Raw genomic sequence first — 23,485 nt, 5'->3', positions numbered from 1 at the left:
TGTCGCTCTTGCTTTAAATAGCATTCAAAACCCACGGCAAGGGAAGTGATAATTTAGAAATTATGCTGTGGTGATGGTTATAAATAGCACACGCTTAATCCACACCTTACATAGTATAGCTAGGCTAATTAGCATTGTGTTTTTATATTCTTGCAGTGGCCAGAGCAACATGTGTTTTTTTAATTTAACTTTAGTTTAAATGGCTAATTAAATTACTGCGGGGCTTAAGAGTATGAGGTGTGGAGTTACGTAAAAATCTACATGGGGCGATCTTCATCTCCAAAATTCTTAACTACAAATCAGCTCAGTCGTTAATGGACGTTCTTCGTTCATTAAAAACAAACACAGGTCCAAAAGCCCAACATGCCAATTGGCAAGAAAGAGTGTGAGGCATCTCTGTCGGCGATTCCTCTGACCCTTGGAGCAGGAAGCCACGGTGCTGTGTGCTGTTCGTGCTGCACACGAAAACATCAGTTGCTCAGTCCCTGATGATTTTAGACATTGTGTTGCCTCACAATCAGCAAGGCTTAGTATACTCAGTTTTCACGGTATGATTCAACTCCCCACCAAAAAAACAAAAAATCAATGAAAAATCTGACCTTGTAAAAGCATTTCACAATGTGTCCAATTGTCAAGAATCAATTGTTCTGCTGCACAGCTGGACATTTCTACAAATACACTCTTGTATAGTTGGAAATATTAGCCATCATGATACAAAATCTATAACTGAGATATTAACAGGCTAATGGTGGATTTTTGCCTTTAAAAAACAATTATGTCCACATAGGAGTCAAGAATTCTGGCTTTAGAATAGAGATCATTATCTACCAAATCACTCGTGCCAGTAAACGGGAGAATCGATGATTATTAAGCCAGAGACCAGAAATTGCGAGGACCGCTAACGTGAGGATGTAAACCATCTTGCCCTACGATACCACAAACGTGAGGTGTAATTGTACAGCTCCCGCTCTGGCTCATGCAAGCGTTGAATCACGGTGACAATTTGCACAGACGTGGTGATGGGCGCCACCTTTCGTGTGCGTTACCCGGTAATACTGATTTATTTTGGCGTGAACACCGTAGTTTATCCGACCTTCAATTACTCCTCTCCGAATAGCCCCCCCCCCCCTACCCCGTCACAGGTAATATACGAAGCCGACGGGAGGGAGTCTTCCGTTGAACATCGTGCAAAAAACAGCAGGGGAACGAGCAAGCTCTCGCGGCGGCAGCGGCCGCAGTATCCACGGGCTATAGACAGAGCTTCGTTGCATCGGGGTTCTTGCTTCGGTCAGCCTTGTCATTCTTCAGTCGTCAGCCAAAGAAGCGTTCGTGTTGCGTGGTCTTGTCTGTGGTTCCTTTCGCTTGAACTCTCATTCGTGTCCAATGTATGTATTGGTCCCAAGTTCCTCTGCTGCTGTCTCACACGCAGACATTTACATCCATCTCATGCGGTTTCTTGCCAAATGAAGTTCCCGACAGCCGTGATTATCGGCGCTTTTAAGACAGGACGGATTTTTTTTTATTCTTTCGTGAAATTTCATTTAATATGCTCAGTGCCATCTGCGCTCACGTCTCAAATGTTTTCTGAATATGGCGTATTAAAGATATTGGATTGATTAATTAATTCTGATTATACAGCGAATTAATAATATCACATATAGTATCATCATAATGCTTGTTTAATACACCACCTTCGTGAGAGAAAATAAAAACACGCTTGCGGTTATTATACTGCCAGTGCAGTTTTTGTTAAATCAATTTTCATTCAAAAGTGCAGTTGAATTACACAGTGTTTAGCGCTTAAGGTCAAGAAGTCATTATGGCCATGCCGTTGTTGAATTGGGCCGTCCCACCGCTACATTTTGGCACGAGAAGCAGCGGCGGTGTCTGCGTGCATAGATGGCCACGCATGAATCGCAAATTGAGATAACGTACACGCATTTGCACAAAACAAAATTGGCATCCTTCCACCAAAAAAGAGGCATAGTTACAGACAAAATGGCTGCATTAATCTAGCCAATGGTGTTAATTGGCAAATACTGATACGTTTTTAGTGTTCGGATTATAGTGGCCGAGACACTCCACCAGCCTCGTTATTGGCAATTTAAGCTCTTTTACGTGAGAGAGCAATTGATTTCTTACCGCTAACCCCCCCACCCACTCCACTGGGTTTGTATCTTGTTCAGGTAAGTAAGCTTCAAGCCAACGCGTAATGGAAGTTGCACGTTTTATGTTTACGACTCCTCTTACTATCTCTTCCTCTCATGCTCTTGTCTCGATAAATATGTTACTGTAGAGGAAACTACACCACTAGATTCGTTGTCAGATGAGGATTAATCCACAGGTTGCGTGTCAATGCATGCTTGTAGTTCGCTATTATTGCTCTATTACAGAAATATATATATACAGTGGTTGACGTCACACAATTTCAGAGTAAGGAACAAAACACATTTTCTTGGAAAAGTGACAATAAAGTGTGCATCTCATTCTCAAATAATTTCTCAAAAACTTTGGGGCGCATTGGCAGAAAGGTCTTCTTCAGAATAAATGTACACAGTTGTTGTGCTGAGATTCAAATAAAAAATTGAAGCGACAGCATTGAGAGTGGTAACAAGTGTAGCTGGTCCACGCCGTCCCCTCTCCTCCCATTGTGAATGCTTGCGAGACGGGGGGGGGACAGGTCGGCTAAATAGACAACAATAACAATAAATAATTAAGTTCGGAGTGACTCTGCGTTGTGTTCTGTCCTCCGGAGAAGTGGGCCGACTCCACAATAGCTGAGCACCAGGGTGGGGGAGAGGGGGGTTGTGAAACGGAAAAATTTGATTTCAAAAGTCCTCTTCAGAAGGAGCAATTTGCGTATCTGCAAAATCGATCAGAAACACCCTCCACATCACAACACCGCAGCTCAATTGCTCAGGCACCATGTTCACCCAAATCTAAATTCGAGCCGTGCCTCCTAATCCTTCATCACCATTGTATTCACTTAAATAATCATAAAAAAAATCCAACCTGGCTTCCCGTAGCAACTAGCAGTGCACAATTATACGTGTGGTTCATCACAAGCGAGCTCACACCGGCTACTCAGGCACACACAAAATCACTACTGTTGCTATTGACGATGCCTTAGAACAAGCCGGGCAGTGTTGGCGCACTACTGAAACCCGGCACGGTGGAGGCGAGGGTTGGTTGATTACACACACATGTTGTGAAAACTTCATTCCCGTGGCCGTCGAGGAATGAGCCATACCCTGGCTTGTCTGGAGAATGCCGTACAGAAACAATGTGGGCTCAAACTGTTCCGTCCGTATGGGATAGAGTGTTGCCCGCTCGCACACGTGAGTTATCTCTGAGTGCACCGGTTTCTGGCTGAAAACATCTTAATATATAGTTGAGCACAGAATTTGAGCAAGTGGTGACGTCAGCTCATCACCTCGCTGCCTTCCCATTTGTCTGTGGTTCCACGTGCCTACTAGTCATTCTATTTAAACTGTTTCAAACTAGGCTATTAAAGTAATATTAATTTTAACAAGCAAGGTCCACTGAAGCGACCTGGCCACAAATGATATCTCAACGAAGTGGCTTGTCATGTAGAAATGGAGAGCTGCCAAATTCTCTAAACGCATGTTGGATCCAAATGTGGAGGGTAAAACTGGAGGACCCGGAGAAAAATCTATGCGACCACGGGGAGAACTGCAAACTCCAAATATATAGACGTCAGGGTCAGGGTCAAACCCACGACACCCTGCATACCAGGCGAGGTAGTTAACATCTCGCCACTGGGGTGCCCATCTCTTCGAGAGTGAGTCAATACTGTGTGCGTTACGATTTTATATAATTGTAAATACAGTATTAAGCTTGGAAACCGCTATCGATGCAGTGCCTTAATTATTAATATGCATGTAGGGGGCCGTCCATAAATGACGTCACGCACCTAGGGGGGGGGGATTAGACATTTATGACTCCGTGTGACGAGGGGGGGGGGGGGTCAAAAATCGTCCAAAATTGCGTGACGTCATTTATGAACGGACCCTAGGTGCAACGTAGGTGGTGACGCCAACACACGTTCCTGCTTTACTAAGAGCCTTCATTGTGGACACCGACACTCTTCCTAGGCCCGGACTTCAGTTCTTCAGGTTCCAACTTGGTCTTCTCTCCAACCATCCCTTCCCCTTGTGCTATCCCCTTTAATATCCCTCGAGCCACCTTTCTAGAAGGTTCGCTCACCCCATTACCCTCAGCCAATCCCCGTCCTCCTTCTGCAGTGGTTGTCAACCTTTCCTCTGACAGTCAACCCTCGTTTCCCGCCTTTTACGTTTGAATCTCTCTCCCAATAATTTATGCAATTCTCTGTGCTTAGCCAATCCTCTTTGAGGCCTCCCTGCACCAATCTGAGGCCTTGACAAAGTTCCTGGCTGTCCGTTTGCACGCGTTCCATGGCAGGTATGTGATCTGTTGCATACCTAATAATTTTATAAGCCCCAAAGTCACCTACTGCATTTTCAGAATGTTGATTTCACGAAACATTTACGTTTCAATCAGATGGTATAACGTATACCCATTTTGGCAGTGTGCATAGTGGTGTGGTTTGTGAGCAGCTAAGTCTCGTTCAAGTAACATGGTCGGCCTCTCAGTAGCAATTCGAATTTATCCGTGTGTTGTATCAACTATGGCACATATCAATAGACAGCTATTATTCCGATGTTGCGCCATGTTGCATTACTATTGTACGGGACACCAAGAAGCCTAATGGCTTTTTGAGTTCACATAGTGCACTCGACTCTCATTGGCGAGGAGCTATCAGAGGGGCAGCACACAATGTGATTGAAAGTTGGAGAACCATTCAAATCAGATTGGCAGTCATAGTACAGTCATTTGAAAAAGGCTACAAATGATGGTTCAGTTGGGGGACCGTTAGGAGAAGGGATTAGTTGAGAATCTTAGAAAGGTCCAGAGAAAAAAACAATTGACTAAACTTGGTAAAGGCCACTGAGCTATTTAGCTCTTTTTCAGAAGGGATCTGGCAAAAAATGTTAGGTCTAGGAAAGTGGCTTATCACGTGGAAATTCAAAGCAGCCAAATATTCTTAACGCATGTTTCTAAATGTGGAGGGAAAATCCGGAGGACCCGGAGAAAAATTCACGCTATCACGGAGAGAACATGCACACTCTAAATATACAGGCGTCAAGAGTTGGGATTCAAACCCACGGCCTCCTGTATACCAGTCGAGGTCGTTTACAATTCGTCAAAGGATTTGGAAGAACATAATAGGAGTGGATAAAAGGGGTTCGGGGTCTGAACGGAGTAATTCCCTGATGCGTTACGCCGTGCTAAAGACACAATAAAGTCCAAGTTCAAGATTCACCCGTGCTGGAACACCTTTACACTATCATAAACACAAATCCAAATTCTCTTGAACACAAATAGTTTTTTATTTACACTGCACTGACATTTGGCTATGTTGTTCAAGCCATTTCCCTCGTGGTAAATATAAACAAAATTAAAAAGGGACAGGACTGTTACGATAACAAATTGTGATACCATGGATTGTACTTGAAAAATATCAACCTAGAGCATCCGCCCAAGGAAGCCTTAACCAACACTTTGTGTGTGTTTAGTTCGTTGTCCTTCCCCCATCCCTCTGATTAGCATGGTTGGCTATGTACGGTGCGAAAGAAGTTCAATATACATACGCACATACCACACAACGGTACAGTGGAGTATTTTAATATTAAAAGATGTTAAAGTCAGTCAGAAATTGGTGTGCTGTTCAATGGAAAAAAAATATACAGCGGGGTAGCCAAAAATGTAAGGAACAAAAACATATAAGGACCAAAAAAGAATAGCGGAGAAAAAATAAATATAATTTTTGAAATGCTGGCTCTCACAATGAAACGCGTATGACGCGAAATGTGCCCTAATGCGCTTAAATTTGTGTCGTCAATTGCGCTGCGCAGGATCTCTGCAGGGAATTGCACAAAACCATCGACAAGGTGGATGAAGAGAGATACGACATGCAAGTCAGGGTGGAGAAAAACGACAAAGAGGTGACAGAACAAACGACATTGTTGATGTGTTGTGAATCATTTCAATTATATTTAATATCTGTGCACAGTATTTGGAGTCGGTAAAGAAACCCGGAGGTTATTTTTTTTTATTAGAAAAATACGCATCTGGAGCTATATGCACTTTTAAATCTAGATTGAAAACTCATTTCTTTAAAACTTATTTTTATGTTTAGTTTGTTGTCCTTCCCACGCACATACGATTCGCACGGTTGGCTATGTACGGTACGAAAGAAGTTTAACATACGTACATAATGCATCTCTTCATAATGAGATATATACAATAATATTGCAATATATACAATACAACTGCATATACAATACATATATATACAATGGCTGCACAAACATCAAAGCCCATTCTAATAAAAGCACACACGATGACTCCTGGTTATAATTCACATTACACGAGTAATGTGAATAAATATAGCAATATAGCTGCTGCAAACCATACACAGCAAATTATGACATCACTGGCTCATCAGTCAATATTGATGCAATGTTGGTGTGTTATCTGGCTATTTGGATATGGGCATAACAACGCCTGTGGAGTGGATGTTCCTCTGCGTTATTTTAGAAGATAATGTGCATATGTTCAGCTTCTTTCGCACCATACGTAGCCAACCATGCTAATCCGAGGTGCGGGGGAAGTACAGCAAACTAAACACAAAAATCAGTTCTAAAGAAATTAGTTTTAAATTTAGATTTAAAAGTGCATAGCTGAAGTGGGCTTCATAATATCGGAAGGAAGGGTGTTCCAGACGGCCGCAGAAGTGCATCTAAAAGCGCGCAATGCCAGTGACCATCTTTGTTCGGTTGCCAGCCAAAAGCCACTGCTCTGATATTGGAATGGGATGCTGCGTTGACATTAAATGCCCACATCGCATATCAATACTGTAATGCTGTAGCCTCAAATTGTGCTTTTCAAATACGTCAAATTGGTTTAACAATTTTCGTACACCTTTTGTCCTCCAGATTTTAAGCATATCGTCTTTTTAATCAAATGTGTTTCTCAACATTGCAATAGTCATGTTCTTGTTTAAAAGTTAATAAATAAGATGATATGTTATAATGCGAAACAATAAAAACAAATATACAACTCTTGCAATCAACTCGTCGCCATCCGTGTTTTGGCCCAATGAAGAATATTTCTCAACTCTACTCTGATCCCAGTTAGGCTTTCCAAAGATTAATTCTAAATTGAGGTGGGTAGACCACTGTTTTTTTTCTCTAATGCACAAACTGCACAAAATAAATGTGTGGCAATATCCTCCTTGACAAATATTTACCCAAGTGCTTTTTTATTATGGAGCAAGGGAACCCAGATTGCGCATCAAAAATTTATTGAGAAGCTCAAGTAGGCACATGTTTTGCCACAGTTAATATCGTGTCCTTTCAAAGAGTTTGGAAATTTCAAAGGAGGTACAAGGATTGAGCAGTCATGTTCAACGACATTTAGCTGGCTATTGTGTAGGAGCGAATTACCATCCCAAGGGAAGTCTTGAGCATATGTGTGACAGGCTGAAAGAAAACCACATATCAAGGCACACAGACTCTAGGATGATATGCCACAAATCTCCCTTCACAAGCGTCACCACACGTCTGATCATGAGTTATACTTCGGCCACAGCTGTATGGCGCCACATTGCATGAACACACCTCATACTCAGAGCTATGTGGGGAATGCATCCGCAAAGATGGGCAAGTTAGTGATTTAACTTACATTTTACGGACACGAAAATGTATTTTCTCCAATATATTCTGCACTGTCATAATTGAGGCTCAGAATAATCTTCCCAAATGTTTACACCTGATGGCACATGTAAGATTTTGTGGTATGCTATTATAAAAACCACAGTGGTATTCAGATAAAGGAATAGAAAACAGAGCCACTGATCCTGACAAACATTATTCAATCCAGGTGTCGTGAGTGTGATAATGTACTCTGATAGATAAACATGTATGCTCCCTAAAATATACAACAATATGGAATGTGTGATTGTTTTTCCCGTATCAGATATTCATTTTCGTATTACTATTATGTTTACCTCCAATGCTCAGTGCCTCGGCCTCGCTGTGCGCTGCGTTGCACCACTATCTGAGTAGTCAACCTCACGTTCAATAAACTTTCAGAGCCAGGGTGAACATCCGACTCCAACCTATTTAATGCATATAATGAGGTAAAACTGGTGGAAAAACACAACACACAATACAGCATATGTTAATACTTGTGTAATGTAGTAACTCGGCGGGAGACGACTTCACGGGTAACACACTCTTTATTTTATCAAACTCGTTCACAGGTGACTAACACCTACTTTGTAGCTCGGGTGACAAACACCCACTTAGTATCTCGGGTGACAAACACCCACTTAGTATCTCGGGTGACAAACACCCACTTAGCTACTTGGCGACTAACGCCCACTGAGCTACTCGGATGACCAACATCCACTTAGTATCTCGGGTGACAAACACCCACTTAGCTACTCGGCGACTAACGCCACTGAGCTACTCGGATGACCAACATCCACTTAGCTACTCGGCGACTAACGCCCCTGAGCTACTCGGGACACTCCCTGCCCGGGGTATCCGTCTCGACTGTGGGTCCCCAGCCCGACCCACGGGGGCGTCGGACCCCGGGTCCCACAGCCTCGCCTCCGAGCCACACAGGGCCCCGGTCCCCACAAGGACGGCGGGACTAGGGGTCTCGTGGCACTAGGTCTTCAGCTCCGTCTTCGGGTCTTCAACTGGGTAACTCTCCCCGAGTGCTCTCGCGCGTCCCCCTTTATACCCCACCTGCGGACGTCGCTGCGAGCACCCACTTATTCGACCAATCGCCGGGCGCTGGCTACGATCCTCTTTTCCCACATCTCATCGTGCCTCACCACTCACGCCGCGCCGCCCCGTCATCTGTCACTCCCGGCGCGCGCGTCCACACCACGCCCACAACGCGTGCCCAACCCCGCACCCCGCGCCGCCCCGTGATCCATCACTGTCACAGTCGGCGCACGTCAATACCACCACTACATCACCCCCTACCACATAGCTCGCAGCCGCCCCGGCTGCTATAAAAATATACAAACCCCCCTGTGTGCCCCGTAACACAACACAACAACAAGAACAACAACTAACCTAACAACACAACACGACGCGAACACTACCATCCGCAACCCTCAACCAATGCCACCGCGACAATAGAACAATATATACAAACCGGCGAGTGACAATAGCAATGTGTATGCAAAAAGGAAAATAAATGGAACATTTTTTTTTTTCTTTCGACTCGTGCAGTGTCCCCTTTTTCTTCCGAGCGTCCCTACAACGGGACATTACCCCGGCAGAGGGGAACACCGGGCGAGCTCGGTGTAGAGCAAAAAACGTCTTCATGAAAATTGTTGAGACCTAGCCCGAGTCCGCCTTGCCGGTCCGTCGTACGGCACCAGACGCGGTTGAACGTCCGGTGGTGCCGGCGGTTCAGGAAGACATCGGCCAGGCATCGAGGACTCGTGCGTGCCCCGGGGTTCAGGCTCTCGACGGTCAGCAGCCGTCAAGCCCGAGGCACCTGGGGGTGGGTCAGGTGGAGACACGTGAGGATCAGCCTGCGACACCTCCCTCCCCGAGTCGACGGTCACATCACACGCCCGGTCGTCACGGCACAGAACGGGGTCACACGGTGCCGCATAGGGCTTCAGTCGGGAGGGGTGCACGTACCAACGGCGTTTCCCCCATTTAATCTGTATACTCTGGGGTCGTGCAACCCGCACAATTTCCACCGTGTCCCCTCCAAGGTCTCAACAACTTGGGGGACGTAGCCAACGGTGCATGTGGACAATGCAGCCAGGCCTTATCGCCTGGTTTCCAATCATGCGTATGCACCCTCCGCTCATGCAATTTCTCGTTTGCAATTTGCCGCGACCGCGAATTCAACCTTGCCGCCTCCCGCGCTTCAGTCAATTTGGCGATATTAAATTTGATGTGGTCTGCCAATTTAGATTTTGCACGTGGCTGGGAAATCCCCAGTTGGACGTCCATGGCCGGATCGGCCTCCCGCCCATACATAAGAAAAAATGGGGAAAACCCCGTCGCCGCATGAGGGGCCATTCGATAGGCCGCGAGTACCCCCGGCACCTGTAAGTCCCAATCAACCTGATCGTCGCAGACCTGTTGGCACAACATAGACGTAATCGTCCTGTTCAGACGCTCAACCATCCCGTCAGTCTGCGGGTGGTAGGGGGAAGTACACACTTTCTTTGTACCCAACAGGTCGCACACCTCGCGCAACAAAACGCTCGAAAAATTCTTCCCTTGATCCGTCAGCAAGCGTTCGGGGGCGCCCTTGTCCAACACATAACCCTGGACAAAGGCGTCCGCCACCGCCGCAGCCGACTGGTTGGCGAGCGGCCATGCCATAGGCCATCGGGTGAAGTATTCCACGCCAACCAGCAGGAACCTATTTCCCCTTGGTGTAGCCGGAAAGGGCCCCAAGATGTCCAACGCTACCAATTCGTTTATACGCGAAACCTGAATGGATTGCAGCGGTGGATTAGCTGCCAATGGTGGCGGTTTCCTTTTGGCGCACCCTACGCATCCCTTAAGAATATTCGCCACGTCGTTACCCATCCCCGGCCAATAATAGTCTCGCTGGATTAGGGCGAGCGTTTTGTGAAAACCCAGATGCATGAGCCGTTCATGAGCTGCCAGAACAACCCTACCCCGCATAGCAACAGGCACAACGAGCACGTGACGCCGGGACATGTTGTCCCACCTCATCAAAAGGCCCTGTCTGCACACCCAGGAACCGACCCGCGCCTCCCCTTCTTCGGGAGCGCCAACTTTCCGACGTAGCGTAAGTAGGGAGCTGTCGGACATCTGGAGGCGGCCCCACTCAATGAGGGGCAACGACAACAGCGAATCCCTCCCCGTGGGGGCGTCCTCTCCCGGGGTGTCAGTGGCGGCGAGCGCAACTCCCGGGGTGCCGGCGACCGGGGGTTTGCACCGCGCCGATCCCAACAAACATGTGCAGTCCGTGCACGGCGGCAACCGCGACAAGGCGTCCGCGTTTGAGTGTCGCAACCCCTTGCGGTAAATCGTCGTGAATTGGTAGTCTTGAAGGACCTCCAACCATCGGGACAATTGGCCCGATGGCTGTGCCACGCGCATAGCGTATTGTAGAGCCGCATGGTCCGTCCGGACCGTAAAATGACGGCCGTAAAGATACGGCCTGAATTGCTGTGTAAAAAACACAATGGCTAACAATTCACGACGAGTTACGCAATAGCGTTGTTCTGCGGGGGAAAGAACCCTACTACCGTAGGCGACCACCCGTTCAACCCCCCCGACCACCTGTGAGAGCACCCCCCCGATACCCGTATTGCTGGCGTCCGTGTCAAGCAAAAACGGTTGTGTGAAATCAGGGTAACACAAGGGGGGAGCCTGCACCAAGGCGTCACGGAGGGAGCAGAACGCAGCCTCCTCTTCCGCCCCCCAGTGAAACCTCACACCCTTAGCCGTCAAAGCGTGCAGGGGCTTGGCTATGGTGGCAAATTGCTTGACAAAACGACGGTAATAGGAGGCAAAACCAATGAAACTACGAACCTCCGTGACCGAGGTTGGCGTTGGCCATGAGCTGACGCAATGCGTCTTAGCAGGGTCCGTCGAGATCCCTGAACGACTCACGATATGGCCCAAATACCTGACCGATTCCCGAAGCAGAAAACATTTAGCCGGTTTAAATTTAAGCTTAGCGGAACGCATCCTGAGGAACACCGCTCTCAGTCGCTGGAGGTGCTCCTCGAAAGTCCGACTAAAGACGATGATATCGTCAAGATAAATCAAACAGGTATCCCATTGGAGGCCCGACAAAACCAATTCCATGAGTCTCTGGAACGTGGCGGGAGCGGAATGTAAGCCCATGGGCAAACGGTTGAATTCAAATAGGCCCCCAGGTGTCCGGAAAGCAGTTTTAGGTTTAGACTCGTTATCGAGTGGCAATTGCCAAAATCCAGAAAGCAGATCGAGTGTGGAAAAAAACTGCGCTCCCGCCAAGGCATCCAGCGACTCATCCATCCTGGGGAGCGGATACGCATCCGCCATCGAGATTTTGTTTAAGCGGCGGAAATCGACACAAAACCGCAAGGACCCGTCCTGTTTCTTTACTAGGACAATAGGAGCACCCCACGGACTAGAAGAGGGCGAAATGATATCGGCCGCCAACATATCATTAACCGCCGATTGCACATGTTCCTTCTCGGCTGGGCTGAGCCGGAAGGGATTCTGACGAATAGGGGCCGCGTCCCCTGTAGCTATGTGGTGGCGCAACAGGTCAGTGCAGCCGATATCGTACTTATGTTTGCTGAACACGTCAGCAAACTCGATGAGCAAACCCCTCAATGCTCCCAATTGCACCCCGGACAAGTTAGCAGAACCCGCACACAGCGAGTCCAACCACTCAGTCCCCTCATCACTTTGAGGATGCGACTTGACAGTGAAATCTGCTTGAGCCACGAGCCGTTCCTCAACGGGTAGCGGCGCGGCGTGAGCCAGCACCGTTCCCTGCGCAATTACGGCCGGCCGCGACCCCGTATTCAGGACCATTACGAACGGCTCACTGTCCCCTCTCACCATGGTTTGAGCAACCGCTAAGTCGAGGCCCTTACTGGCTCTGTTTGACGGCCCCAACAGCACCCCCTGTGCCTCCGCACCCACCTCGAGTGGCTTCCTGAACCGAAGGGGTACTAACATTTGCGATCCCGGGGGCACCCGTACAGTGTGAGTCGCCAGCGCCTGCACCGTCGCACAAACCGTGCGCACTTTGGTAGGGCTCGACAAGAACGCAACCCGCCGACCTGACGGAAGCTCTATGCAGGCCTGATCTATAAGAATTTTGATGGGCATTTTGGACAAAAAGTCCGTACCTAGCAAACAGGGAACGGCCAGCGATGATGATACAAAAATAGGGCCCGCTAATTTAATGTCACCAATGCAAATAGTCGCCCGAATCTGGCCGATGATCCCCAGGGATCCCCCATTCGCCGCATAAAATGGCACATCTACTGGCAGAAGGGGTCTACTTTGGACGGGAAGAATGTTATAAATAAGGTCCGAGATGATGGTGGCCGACGCACCCGTGTCAACAAGCACCCGGACCTCAACCCCGTCAATGAACCCCGTTACCACGGACGACCCGGCCGACGCAGCCACGATCCTGTGGGCCAATTCGGACCACTCGACTGCTTGCGGGCCGCGTACGGACCCCCCTCGCCGAATTGAACCCCCGGCACCCAGCCGCGAACCCCCCACCGCGAAGCGGCGACCCGAATGTGCCGTGTTTGTGGACCGAACGTGTGAGGTGCCGCGACTTGCCGGGTTTTGTTGGGATGACTTGTGGCCCTGGTCGTCGTCCCGACGTGGTCCTGTGGCGCGCTGACGCGGGGCCCGGCACCCGGCTGCGACGTGACCCCGAAGGCCGCAGTTGTAGCAGACGACGGACGTCGTAGGTTTCGGTTGCTCCAGCTTGCGGGGCGAACGTGTGGGCGAACGACCTCCCGTTCTCCACTCCCCCGGACGCGATGCAGCGAAGGCCTGCTCCTGCACCGCAGCTGGCTGAGGTCCGGCGATCGTGGCGGCCAGTGCCGCGTTCCCCGCCCATTTACAGACGACCCCCGGCTTGCGTTTGAGGACCTCGTACGCGTGAATGCTCGTGGCGATCGCCAGGGAGCAGATATCCATCTCGTCTGCCACGTTGATGGGGACCCCCAACTCGTGGGCCAACACCAGCAGCTGCTCCGTCACCATGGCGTCCTTCCCCTCCTTATCCATGCGGGGAAAAGCTGCGTCCGCCAAGGCGAGTAGTGCCGTGCGGTAGGCTAGCGTCGTTTCCCCAGCCACCTTCCGCCGATCGTAGAACTGGTGGCGACACGTGGAGGGCGGCCCGAACACCTTCGCCATCAGGTGTAGTGCGGCCTGGAGCGTAGAGCGGGACGACCTTGCAGCAGATGTGAAGGCTGCAAGCGCGTCGTCGTCAAGCATCGCTGGCAACGCACGCAGGGCAGTGGTGTCGGACCACCCCGACATCTCCTGATGAGCGAGGAACCTTCGTTGGAAGGCTCCCCAGTCGCCCCCATCCGCCTTGAACGCCGACAGCGCGGGCAATCTTTGCTGGAGGACCCGATCGTCGTCGACGTCGGAGAGATTTTCCCGCGCTCCGCTGGAGTTGTGTAAAATGTCGGCTCGGTTGTCAGGCGCAAAATGGAGGGCTCCGGCGCGCGCTGATGACGTGGGCTGCGCTGCGCGGAGGTGTCCGGCCACGTGGCGTCCGTCTTTCCCGCCAATCGGTGGCGGCCCCCCAAAAACGGCGGCAACTTCCAGACTTTTGGCGCGAAGCGCCTTTTGGCGGGAATCCTCCAACGTCGCTTCCTCCACGACCCCCGCAGCCGTTTTTCCGCTCGCCGGAACGGAGATGTCGGCCAAGACAGCGGCGGCGGCGAGTAGCAACTCCGCCAACCGGGAGTGCGCGTCCTGGAGGCTGGTGTCGGAGGCAAGCGGAGCGTCGGCCATCACCGCGAAGTGCTGCATCGGCGGCAACTCCTCGTCCTCTACTCCCGAGGTCGGTGTCCCCGGTACGCCGTCGTCATCCCGACCTCGCTCGTGGGTACGGGTAGTCTTCCTTGTGTCCATACTTCTTGAAGACAGGTTTACTTCTGACGCCAGTTGTAATGTAGTAACTCGGCGGGAGACGACTTCACGGGTAACACAGTCTTTATTTTATCAAACTCGTTCACAGGTGACTAACACCTACTTTGTAGCTCGGGTGACAAACACCCACTTAGTATCTCGGGTGACAAACACCCACTTAGTATCTCGGGTGACAAACACCCACTTAGCTACTTGGCGACTAACGCCCACTGAGCTACTCGGATGACCAACATCCACTTAGTATCTCGGGTGACAAACACCCACTTAGCTACTCGGCGACTAACGCCACTGAGCTACTCGGATGACCAACATCCACTTAGCTACTCGGCGACTAACGCCCCTGAGCTACTCGGGACACTCCCTGCCCGGGGTATCCGTCTCGACTGTGGGTCCCCAGCCCGACCCACGGGGGCGTCGGACCCCGGGTCCCACAGCCTCGCCTCCGAGCCACACAGGGCCCCGGTCCCCACAAGGACGGCGGGACTAGGGGTCTCGTGGCACTAGGTCTTCAGCTCCGTCTTCGGGTCTTCAACTGGGTAACTCTCCCCGAGTGCTCTCGCGCGTCCCCCTTTATACCCCACCTGCGGACGTCGCTGCGAGCACCCACTTATTCGACCAATCGCCGGGCGCTGGCTACGATCCTCTTTTCCCACATCTCATCGTGCCTCACCACTCACGCCGCGCCGCCCCGTCATCTGTCACTCCCGGCGCGCGCGTCCACACCACGCCCACAACGCGTGCCCAACCCCGCACCCCGCGCCGCCCCGTGATCCATCACTGTCACAGTCGGCGCACGTCAATACCACCACTACACTTGCAATATCAATACAATGAATGAACACTGCAGCATCATAACATTGTCTTAGATAACATGAATCTCAACATTAGGTCCTGGATGGACCAGGCACCTACATTAGCACTGAATAGCTATACAACAAGAGAATAAGCTGTCTTAAATATGGTCACTTTGTGTAATCACCATACTGCAGCTCAAATGTACAGCGCTGCACATAACACTGAAATGTGGATGAGATACTTTTTCATCCTTGCTCTCAAGATCACATTAAAGTTACATGGGCACAAATCTGCCTCGTCTTATTAAACTACAAATAGCTTTCACAATAATGCAAGTGGCAAGCTTCGTTGTTAACTAGGCCCCATATTCATCATAACAATTTAACAGCATTATAAAGGCATTTACAGCATTATAACGGCAATCCGAACATCATAACAGCATTCCCAGTATCATAAGAACATAAACAAACTTACAGACAATGCTTCATAAAGTCCCGCAATGAACAGATGCACCTGTCTTCACGAAGACGCTAATTGTGCCTCCATTTTGTATTCTGTGTAATGGCTGACACCCCTGCCTGGCCTCGTGACTTAAAGACTCTTAACTCGTAGCTTCCTGGTCACATGACCCAACTCAACACCACCATATCAGGAAGTTCTTGTGTAAACACATACTCCATATCTGCCGTGGGGCAGAACACTCAGTAAATACTACCAGGTATTATAATTTCAATATTTTTCACGCAATTTTTATTCACGGTCAGAGCAAGTCTGTGTCATACCTTTGCATTGCATGCATGTAACAGTACAGCTGTTGTGCCTGCCTTGCACACCCACAATTCATATCTAAATGTTGGACGTGGCTACTTGTTAAGTCTGTAGTTTGTTTAACTTCAGATTAATAGATCCATGGCCTGAACGAATGTTGGCGGATGATGCTTTGGAGAGAAAAGAAAGCCAAATGGACAGAAAATAGTGGGTATTGAGACATTTTGACAAAAAAAAAAACCTAGCAATCTGCATTTGCATGTATGTTGAACTTCTTTCGCACCCTACGTGGCCAACCATGCTAATTGGCGGTCCATTTATATCAACATTCAAACTAGGTCTTTAATGTTGATAGTACAGCAGCTAAATAAATATATATACAGTATATCTTGACAACACAGAAGCAATGATCTTACTCAGACCACCAAGGAAAGCACAAAAGTGTCCTCATATATCAGCTGCAGCTTTCAGCTGATATGCCCTGAACTCACAGCCTTCGTGCAGTGGAATTATTTGTTACCTCCGCCTATTGGCTTTCCAGACAATATCATGGAAAGCCAATAGGCTGATGAACTAAAGCATATTTTTATTGAAATTTGGAGACAAATAATGGAGTTCTGCTTATATTAAATTTTACCCATAATGATCCATAGCAACGCGAAATCAGTTTGTCAATTGAGACAACTGCATAACATTTAAAATGTGTTTTATAGAAACGAAACTTGTTTTGCATTTTACGGTTCTGTGGTATTATAATTTCATTATTTTTGCACAAAAAAAAACAAATTCTACAGTCAGAATCAGAATCAGAATCTTTATTTATCCTGGATAAATCCCATGAGCTTTTAAGCTCTTTTGCACAGATGTCCAGTAGGGGTGGGTCAGAAAGTTACAACAACAAACAATACAAAACACGATAGGAGTGCAAAGTATAGAAAAAGTGAGCAAATCGCAAAAAATAAATACGTAAAATAGATCAAGTGTATAGGGTAAAATTGCATAAGGCAGCAACACAACAGCAAAAACAGTCCCACACCACGCCAGCACACAGTCCCTCAATAAAATTGCACATTAAAATGTAACTATTGATACAGTACATGGGTAAGGATGAAAGTTACAAATCATATTTGCAAATGCAGTTGTATCCAGCACTTATCTTCTGCTTCTGCTTTTTTTGAAGGAAGATTTACGATGTTAAGGGAGGAAACAAGCTTGTTCCAAAACATTGTTGATGCAACGGCAAAGGCTTTGTCACGGATTCCAACTCTTGTTCTTGGGATAGTTAAAAGCCAATTAGATGGACGTCTTAGGTTGTTTGGGTTTGACAATGGGGTTAATGAATTAGCTAAGTATAATGCAGATTTGCCAAAAAGCATGTTATGGACGAACAGGGCCCAATGTAGATTTCTTCTTGCATCAAGTGATGTGAGATTCGATTTTAAGGTGGGTCCTGTATTGTACATCCAGTGCATATCGAAGCGCAGAATTATTAAGTGGGTTTAGTCTGATAATTGTTTTTTTACCCTTCTATCTGGCAACAAAACTGACACCTTTTTACAAGGAGTCATGTTTGCATAGACCGCAATACCTGCAGTCATAATACAAACAAAAGACATAACTCTGATGATGTGCACTGTCCTTGAAGTTGATTGATCCATACCCGAGACAGCTTTCCTTAGAGCCTAGTCTCACATGGGTTGGACCAGATGACGCCAAAAGGCGCCACAGTTTTGTTGCCAGATAGAAGGGTAAAAAACCAATTGTCATATTTTTACTGGCAAATGAGGTTCCCATGGTGGGTTTAGTCGGTTTAGTGATTCATTAGGAGCTGATCTGTAAGCAGCATAATCGTAGTCAAACAGTGGTAGAATGATGGTTTCAACAATTTGCAGGTACAATTGAATGGGAAAACAACATTTGTTTCTTTAAAAAACATTTTTTAGGAGTTTCTTTGAAATGTGATCAATATGGGGTCGTAATGTAAGTTTGGATCAATCAGTAAACCCAAGTATTTGAAGCACTCCATTTATTAATTGATGTTGTTTCTGATATCTGTAATAGGTGAAGGGAATAAAACTGCGTTTTTGTTTGAAGAACAAAGGATCAATTTTATGAATGACAATTGATATTGAATTATGTCGAAATCATGTTTGAGATTCTGTTTGACTTCGTTGGGAGATTTACACGATACTAGCATGGCAGTGTCATCAGCAAAGAGATTTAGTTCCGAGTCCAAGATTGTTTAAATATTAAGACATCAGAATTAGACCCAGCACATGATTTTAATATTCGTGGACGAGATGTTATCACTATTTACCTTTTGGGAACGGTCTGATAGGTAACTCTTAAACCATTTATTATAGTATATGGCATCTTTAGTTGACCAAGTCTTGCGAGTAAAATATCATGGTCAATATTGCCAAAAGCTTTTGACAAGTGAAGGAATAGTGCACAGCAGCAGTGGCCTTTAAACTGATATTAACCTATACGGCTTTAAAACCTATAAGGCAATAATAGGGCTCAGGAAATAATACATTTATAATTTCCATCAAGGTCCTTAAGAGCTTCTGATCTCCAACTGGTCAGCACTCCCAGGTCTAGGTTCGCGTTCTTTTTGCGACCAAGCTTTTGTTAGCGTTTTCCGATTGAAATCAGGCAATCGGAGTCGGTAGATATATTCAAGCCTGCTTTAAAAACCCATATCTTTAAAGTGGCCTTCCCTCTTTAGTCTTGTCGGTTGCCCTGGTTCTGTTTTTGTTTCCTGCTTTCCATGAATTGCGCATTGGTATCCTAGAATGGAATGCACATTATACATTTGGATTATTATTTAGTCGGGTTACTGAAGAGAAAATATAATAGATGCAGCTGTGGTCATGCAGTAATCCTGTAGAAAGCCAGACTCTTTACTGTGCAGGAGATTGCGACTTTCCAGGTACCAGTTTATTTGTGATTTAGGTATTTTTCGAATATTTGAGTAACTGGCAAATGCATAGAGTTTAGTCTCTTATTAAAAGGTACGTAAAAAGTAAAGTTTATATATTTTGTTCTTTTCACAATTTTTTTCATAATGATGTCACCTGAGTCCAATGGCAGTAAACTTTGCATAGTGATTGGGACATGACCCTGGTACTTACATTCTGTATCCTTTTTCTAGGCTGTGCTGCTTCATAGCGGATGTATCATGTTACAACAGACGGTGGTGACCTTGCACAAATCTATGTATATATGTTGAACTTCTTTAGCATCATACTTACCCAGCCGGAGGTGCGGAGAAGGACAACAAACTAAACACAAAAGCAGTTCTAAAGAAATCACTTTACAATCTAGATTTAAAAGTGCATAGCGCCAGTGGCTTCCTAATATTGGAAGGAAGAGTGTTCCATACTGCCGCAACAGCTCATCTGAATGCGCGTAACCGTCTTTATTTGATGGGCAGCCAAAAGCTGCTACGATGGTTTTTGCTACTAACGAGATCGGCAAGGTATACACCATGGGTGTAAGGATAACTTAACATTTATAAAAGAATGAAGATGCATTGTGATGATCACTGTATGAATTATGTCAACATTTTACAAATGTGTGGAATGGTTACCATGAAGATGTCAGTATGTTTGGGATGAAGATATCCACACACATAGTTTCCAGATGTAGACTTTGCAGCAGTGAACATTGGTGACTTTACCATGCTCATTAGTCCCAATAATTATTAAATTCGTTCACAGTTGTCTATCCTGCATCACTGCACTGTCAGTTGGTCACATTTGCTTACATGAATTTTGATGGGAACCAAAGACAAAAGGACCACAATGCACATCTTCAGGAAATGCTGATGGGTTTTTTAAGAAAAAGGCAGTGTGCGTTTTACGTATTTTTACTTGTTGTTTATCTCAACTTCAGCCAATATGGGTCATGTAGAGTGGTTCATTTTGGATGACAGACGAGTGGGAATTAACCACATATCAGCGGTCATGGGGGATATGGGTAAAACATTTAATAAAAGAAAATATTACTAGTTGACTGTATGAAAAGTATGTGCATGTTGGGTGCAAAACATCTGAACTGCACATCATGAAATAAACATGGTCCATGGTTATCCTGGATTTTCAACCATATTGCTAAGTACAGACAATGCATTTTTGCGTAAACACAGATATTCCACCCATAGAGAACATCGCCATGATTTATACAATTGTCATACAGAATCTTAATTCATGAATACATTGCAATTGTTAATGCCATCACAGGAAAAAGTAGAATTACAATTCCTTTTTCTAATGTGCAGTTGTGCAAGGGTTCCTCCATCTTTGATTGCTTTGGTACGTCTTCCATCTCACGGCAAAATCTGGCAGATAAATATTACGCAAGTACCAGGATTGTAACCCAATCACCGTGAAGTATTTGACTGAAATAGCAGGGATACAGCTCACAGAATAATATGAAGCATCTTTACATATTAAACGTCCTCGTACAATTCCATTAAAGACATTTCCCAAACATAGACATTTAACCCTCAATGGAGCTTTGGCAACATAACACTAAAAGGGCTGTATTCACCTATTCAAACATGATGAATGCAACGTTGAAACATAATTCTAATTACATGAAAATAAGTACTGTAATCAATATGTACATACATACATATATTAATTACTTATGAGAAAATAACTAAAGACATTTGCCAATAACACTTAAAATGAAAAATAGATAATGTGTGATATTTCGGGAAATGGCCATTCTTCATAGCACATAAGCAGAGGCCAGTAGAGAGATCAAGTGGATAATAAGAGTTGGAGACTGCATTTTACACCATGGGGTCTGATAACAATTACAATTTAAGCAATGTTCCCTCATTACTTATAAGGCTTTTTAAGTGGTTGGTACAGATGAGTACAAGCATGGGCGCAATCCTTTGTCTGCAGGAGTTACTCTATCGGCTTGCCGACCAGCTGCTGTAATTGCGTTGGCGTATTTACCTTGCACTGCCCCCCCTACCACCTCCTCCTAATCCTCCTCCAGATCAAAGAGCTGCAAATGAAGATATACGACCTCCGTGGGAAGTTCAAGCGCCCCCCGCTGCGACGCGTGCGCATGTCTGCCGATGCCATGCTGCGTGCCCTGCTGGGTTCCCGACACAAGGTGTCCATGGACCTGCGTGCCAACCTCAAGTCTGTCAAGAAGGACGACAAGGAGGAGAAGGTAAGGAAGGGATGGCGAGATGCTCACTTGACTCGCCTAGTTTTCAGGAGGTTGTCGATTCAATCCCCGAGTGTGACACCTGTATATGTGGAGTTTGCGTCTCTCTCTTTACCCATGGTCGTGTGGATTTTTCTCCGGGTCCTCTGGTTTTTTCTCTTCCACATTTAGAAACATGCCTTTAGATTATTTGGCTGATATACATTTACGTGTGATGATAAGCCACTTCGTTGAGCTATCATTTATGGTCAGGTGGCTTCTGAAAAAAGAGCTATATTGCTCAGTGGGCCTTACCTGGTAAAATAAAAAAATAAAAATTTAGTCGCCTACAATAACCGCTTTAGGCAATTGTGCTTCTTCCACCAGAAACAACACTGACGGTGGGAAAGCTTAAACGTGTGGGTTGGACATTGGTCCTGAATTCCAGCTCACAAATTATCTTCATCTATGTCCAGTTTGCATTGCAATGCTCAGCTTGACATTTCATTAAGATTTCCAACTGGTGTGATTAAAATCAAATGAAGGCTTTTTTTCTCATGGTGATGATGACCTCCTGCCACTGTTGTTATTCTGCGATAAATGCACGGACAGGGCAAGTGAAGTCCACTTTTTTCTTTCTGCTAAACGAATTTAATTGCATTGGAGTGCAGATAATTCAGCTGTGTTTTGGCCGTGCATGATGGACTCGTGTAACACATTTAGCAAGTCTGGAAGAAAAAAATCTACGTAGAAGTACATTTAAACACTGACATTGGATAGCGATAGCAATACATGAATTCATATGACTTGTCAACATTGTAATAATCTATTTTAATAATGTATATGTAGCACAATTGTAAATGTAATTGCATATTAAAAAGTATATATATTTTTTTCTACAATAGAATGTATATCATTATCACCGTATGAAAGTGCAACGGTAACATTTACTGGGTTTCAGGTGTTTCTTCTTCAAATAAGTGCTGTTTATTTCAATGAAGATTGTATCGAAATTAAATAGGATGGATACAATGCATTTGTGCTTCCAAAAGAGACCATGCTCACAAACAAGATTAATAGGCCTACGTGTGCGTCCTTTATATATATTTTTTCTTTAAAATACCATTAAATGCTTTCTGGAGGCATTGAACACATTTTTAATTCAGATAAAGATAACGCTGACTCATTCTATCAAATTACAGACTATTCTAATCGGGAACAAACTGTAAAACGAACGTGCACTCAATATATGTTGCTTCACCGCAGGAAAAAAAGTCCTATAAGTAGACTAGTCATGAAATTGCGTTGAGAACGTGACATAAAACATTCTCTGACACGATAGAATCAGTTGTCCATTCTCTGCCATTTTTGTTACCAGATTAGTCCACCGGCACTCAACGCCATCATATCCCTCCCGATCAAATCTGTATCACGGGGGGGGGGGTACTTTGCCTACGAATGAGTGTGTGGAAGATTGTGAGACTCTCATTGTACTGCTGTATTTCATTAAAAAAGAAATGTAATTTATATATCCACAGGAAGTTGGAGATTGGCGCAAGAACGTGGAGGCTATGTCCGGCATGGAGGGTCGAAAAAAGATGTTCGACATCGCTGGACAGTAAGAGGCATGGCAGTCACTCGGACGAGGCTCTGCCCTCGAGGCTTAGGCTACTTGTAATTTTGTGAGTTTAACCCCCTGGCTGTTTCAGCTTGCTGAGACTGATGGAGAAGGTTGCTTTCGTATTCGACAAAATGGGTTGCCATTTTACAGGTGCACACAGTTTTTTTTTCATAAGAGCGAGTAAACGGCACTGAATATAAACGAGAAGTGCATTTATGAACGTGCAACTCGTATAACCGAGGTTATCGCGAGTGCATAATGTCCACACATTTGAGAGCTCTTTTAAAATCGTTAAGTCTTGGATTTTCTACACGATAGAATGCCCCATGACTAAAACGCCCAAAATGACCCCGATCTCATCAGGTACAGG

At 46.1% G+C, this 23,485-nt stretch overlaps 1 protein-coding gene across 1 annotated transcript in view; it reads left to right on the top strand.

The window, feature by feature from the left end:
* The window catches only part of LOC144933712 (troponin I, slow skeletal muscle-like), a 76,627-nt gene extending 53,511 nt beyond the window's left edge, over positions 1 to 23,116 (top strand). Inside the window, exons 4-6 of the mRNA XM_078858778.1 lie at positions 5,958 to 6,047; positions 21,339 to 21,518; positions 23,033 to 23,116. Of these exons, the coding sequence (XP_078714904.1) occupies positions 5,958 to 6,047; positions 21,339 to 21,518; positions 23,033 to 23,116 (354 nt within the window). The remainder of the gene's footprint in view (positions 1 to 5,957; positions 6,048 to 21,338; positions 21,519 to 23,032) is intronic.
* Positions 23,117 to 23,485: the final 369 nt, after the last annotated feature.

This window comes from Lampetra fluviatilis, chromosome 8, assembly GCF_964198595.1.
Source record: "Lampetra fluviatilis chromosome 8, kcLamFluv1.1, whole genome shotgun sequence".
NCBI classification, from domain to species: Eukaryota; Metazoa; Chordata; class Hyperoartia; order Petromyzontiformes; family Petromyzontidae; genus Lampetra; species Lampetra fluviatilis.
The sequence above is the reverse complement of the archived record's forward strand: the minus strand, read 5'-3'. Positions and strand labels throughout refer to the sequence as shown.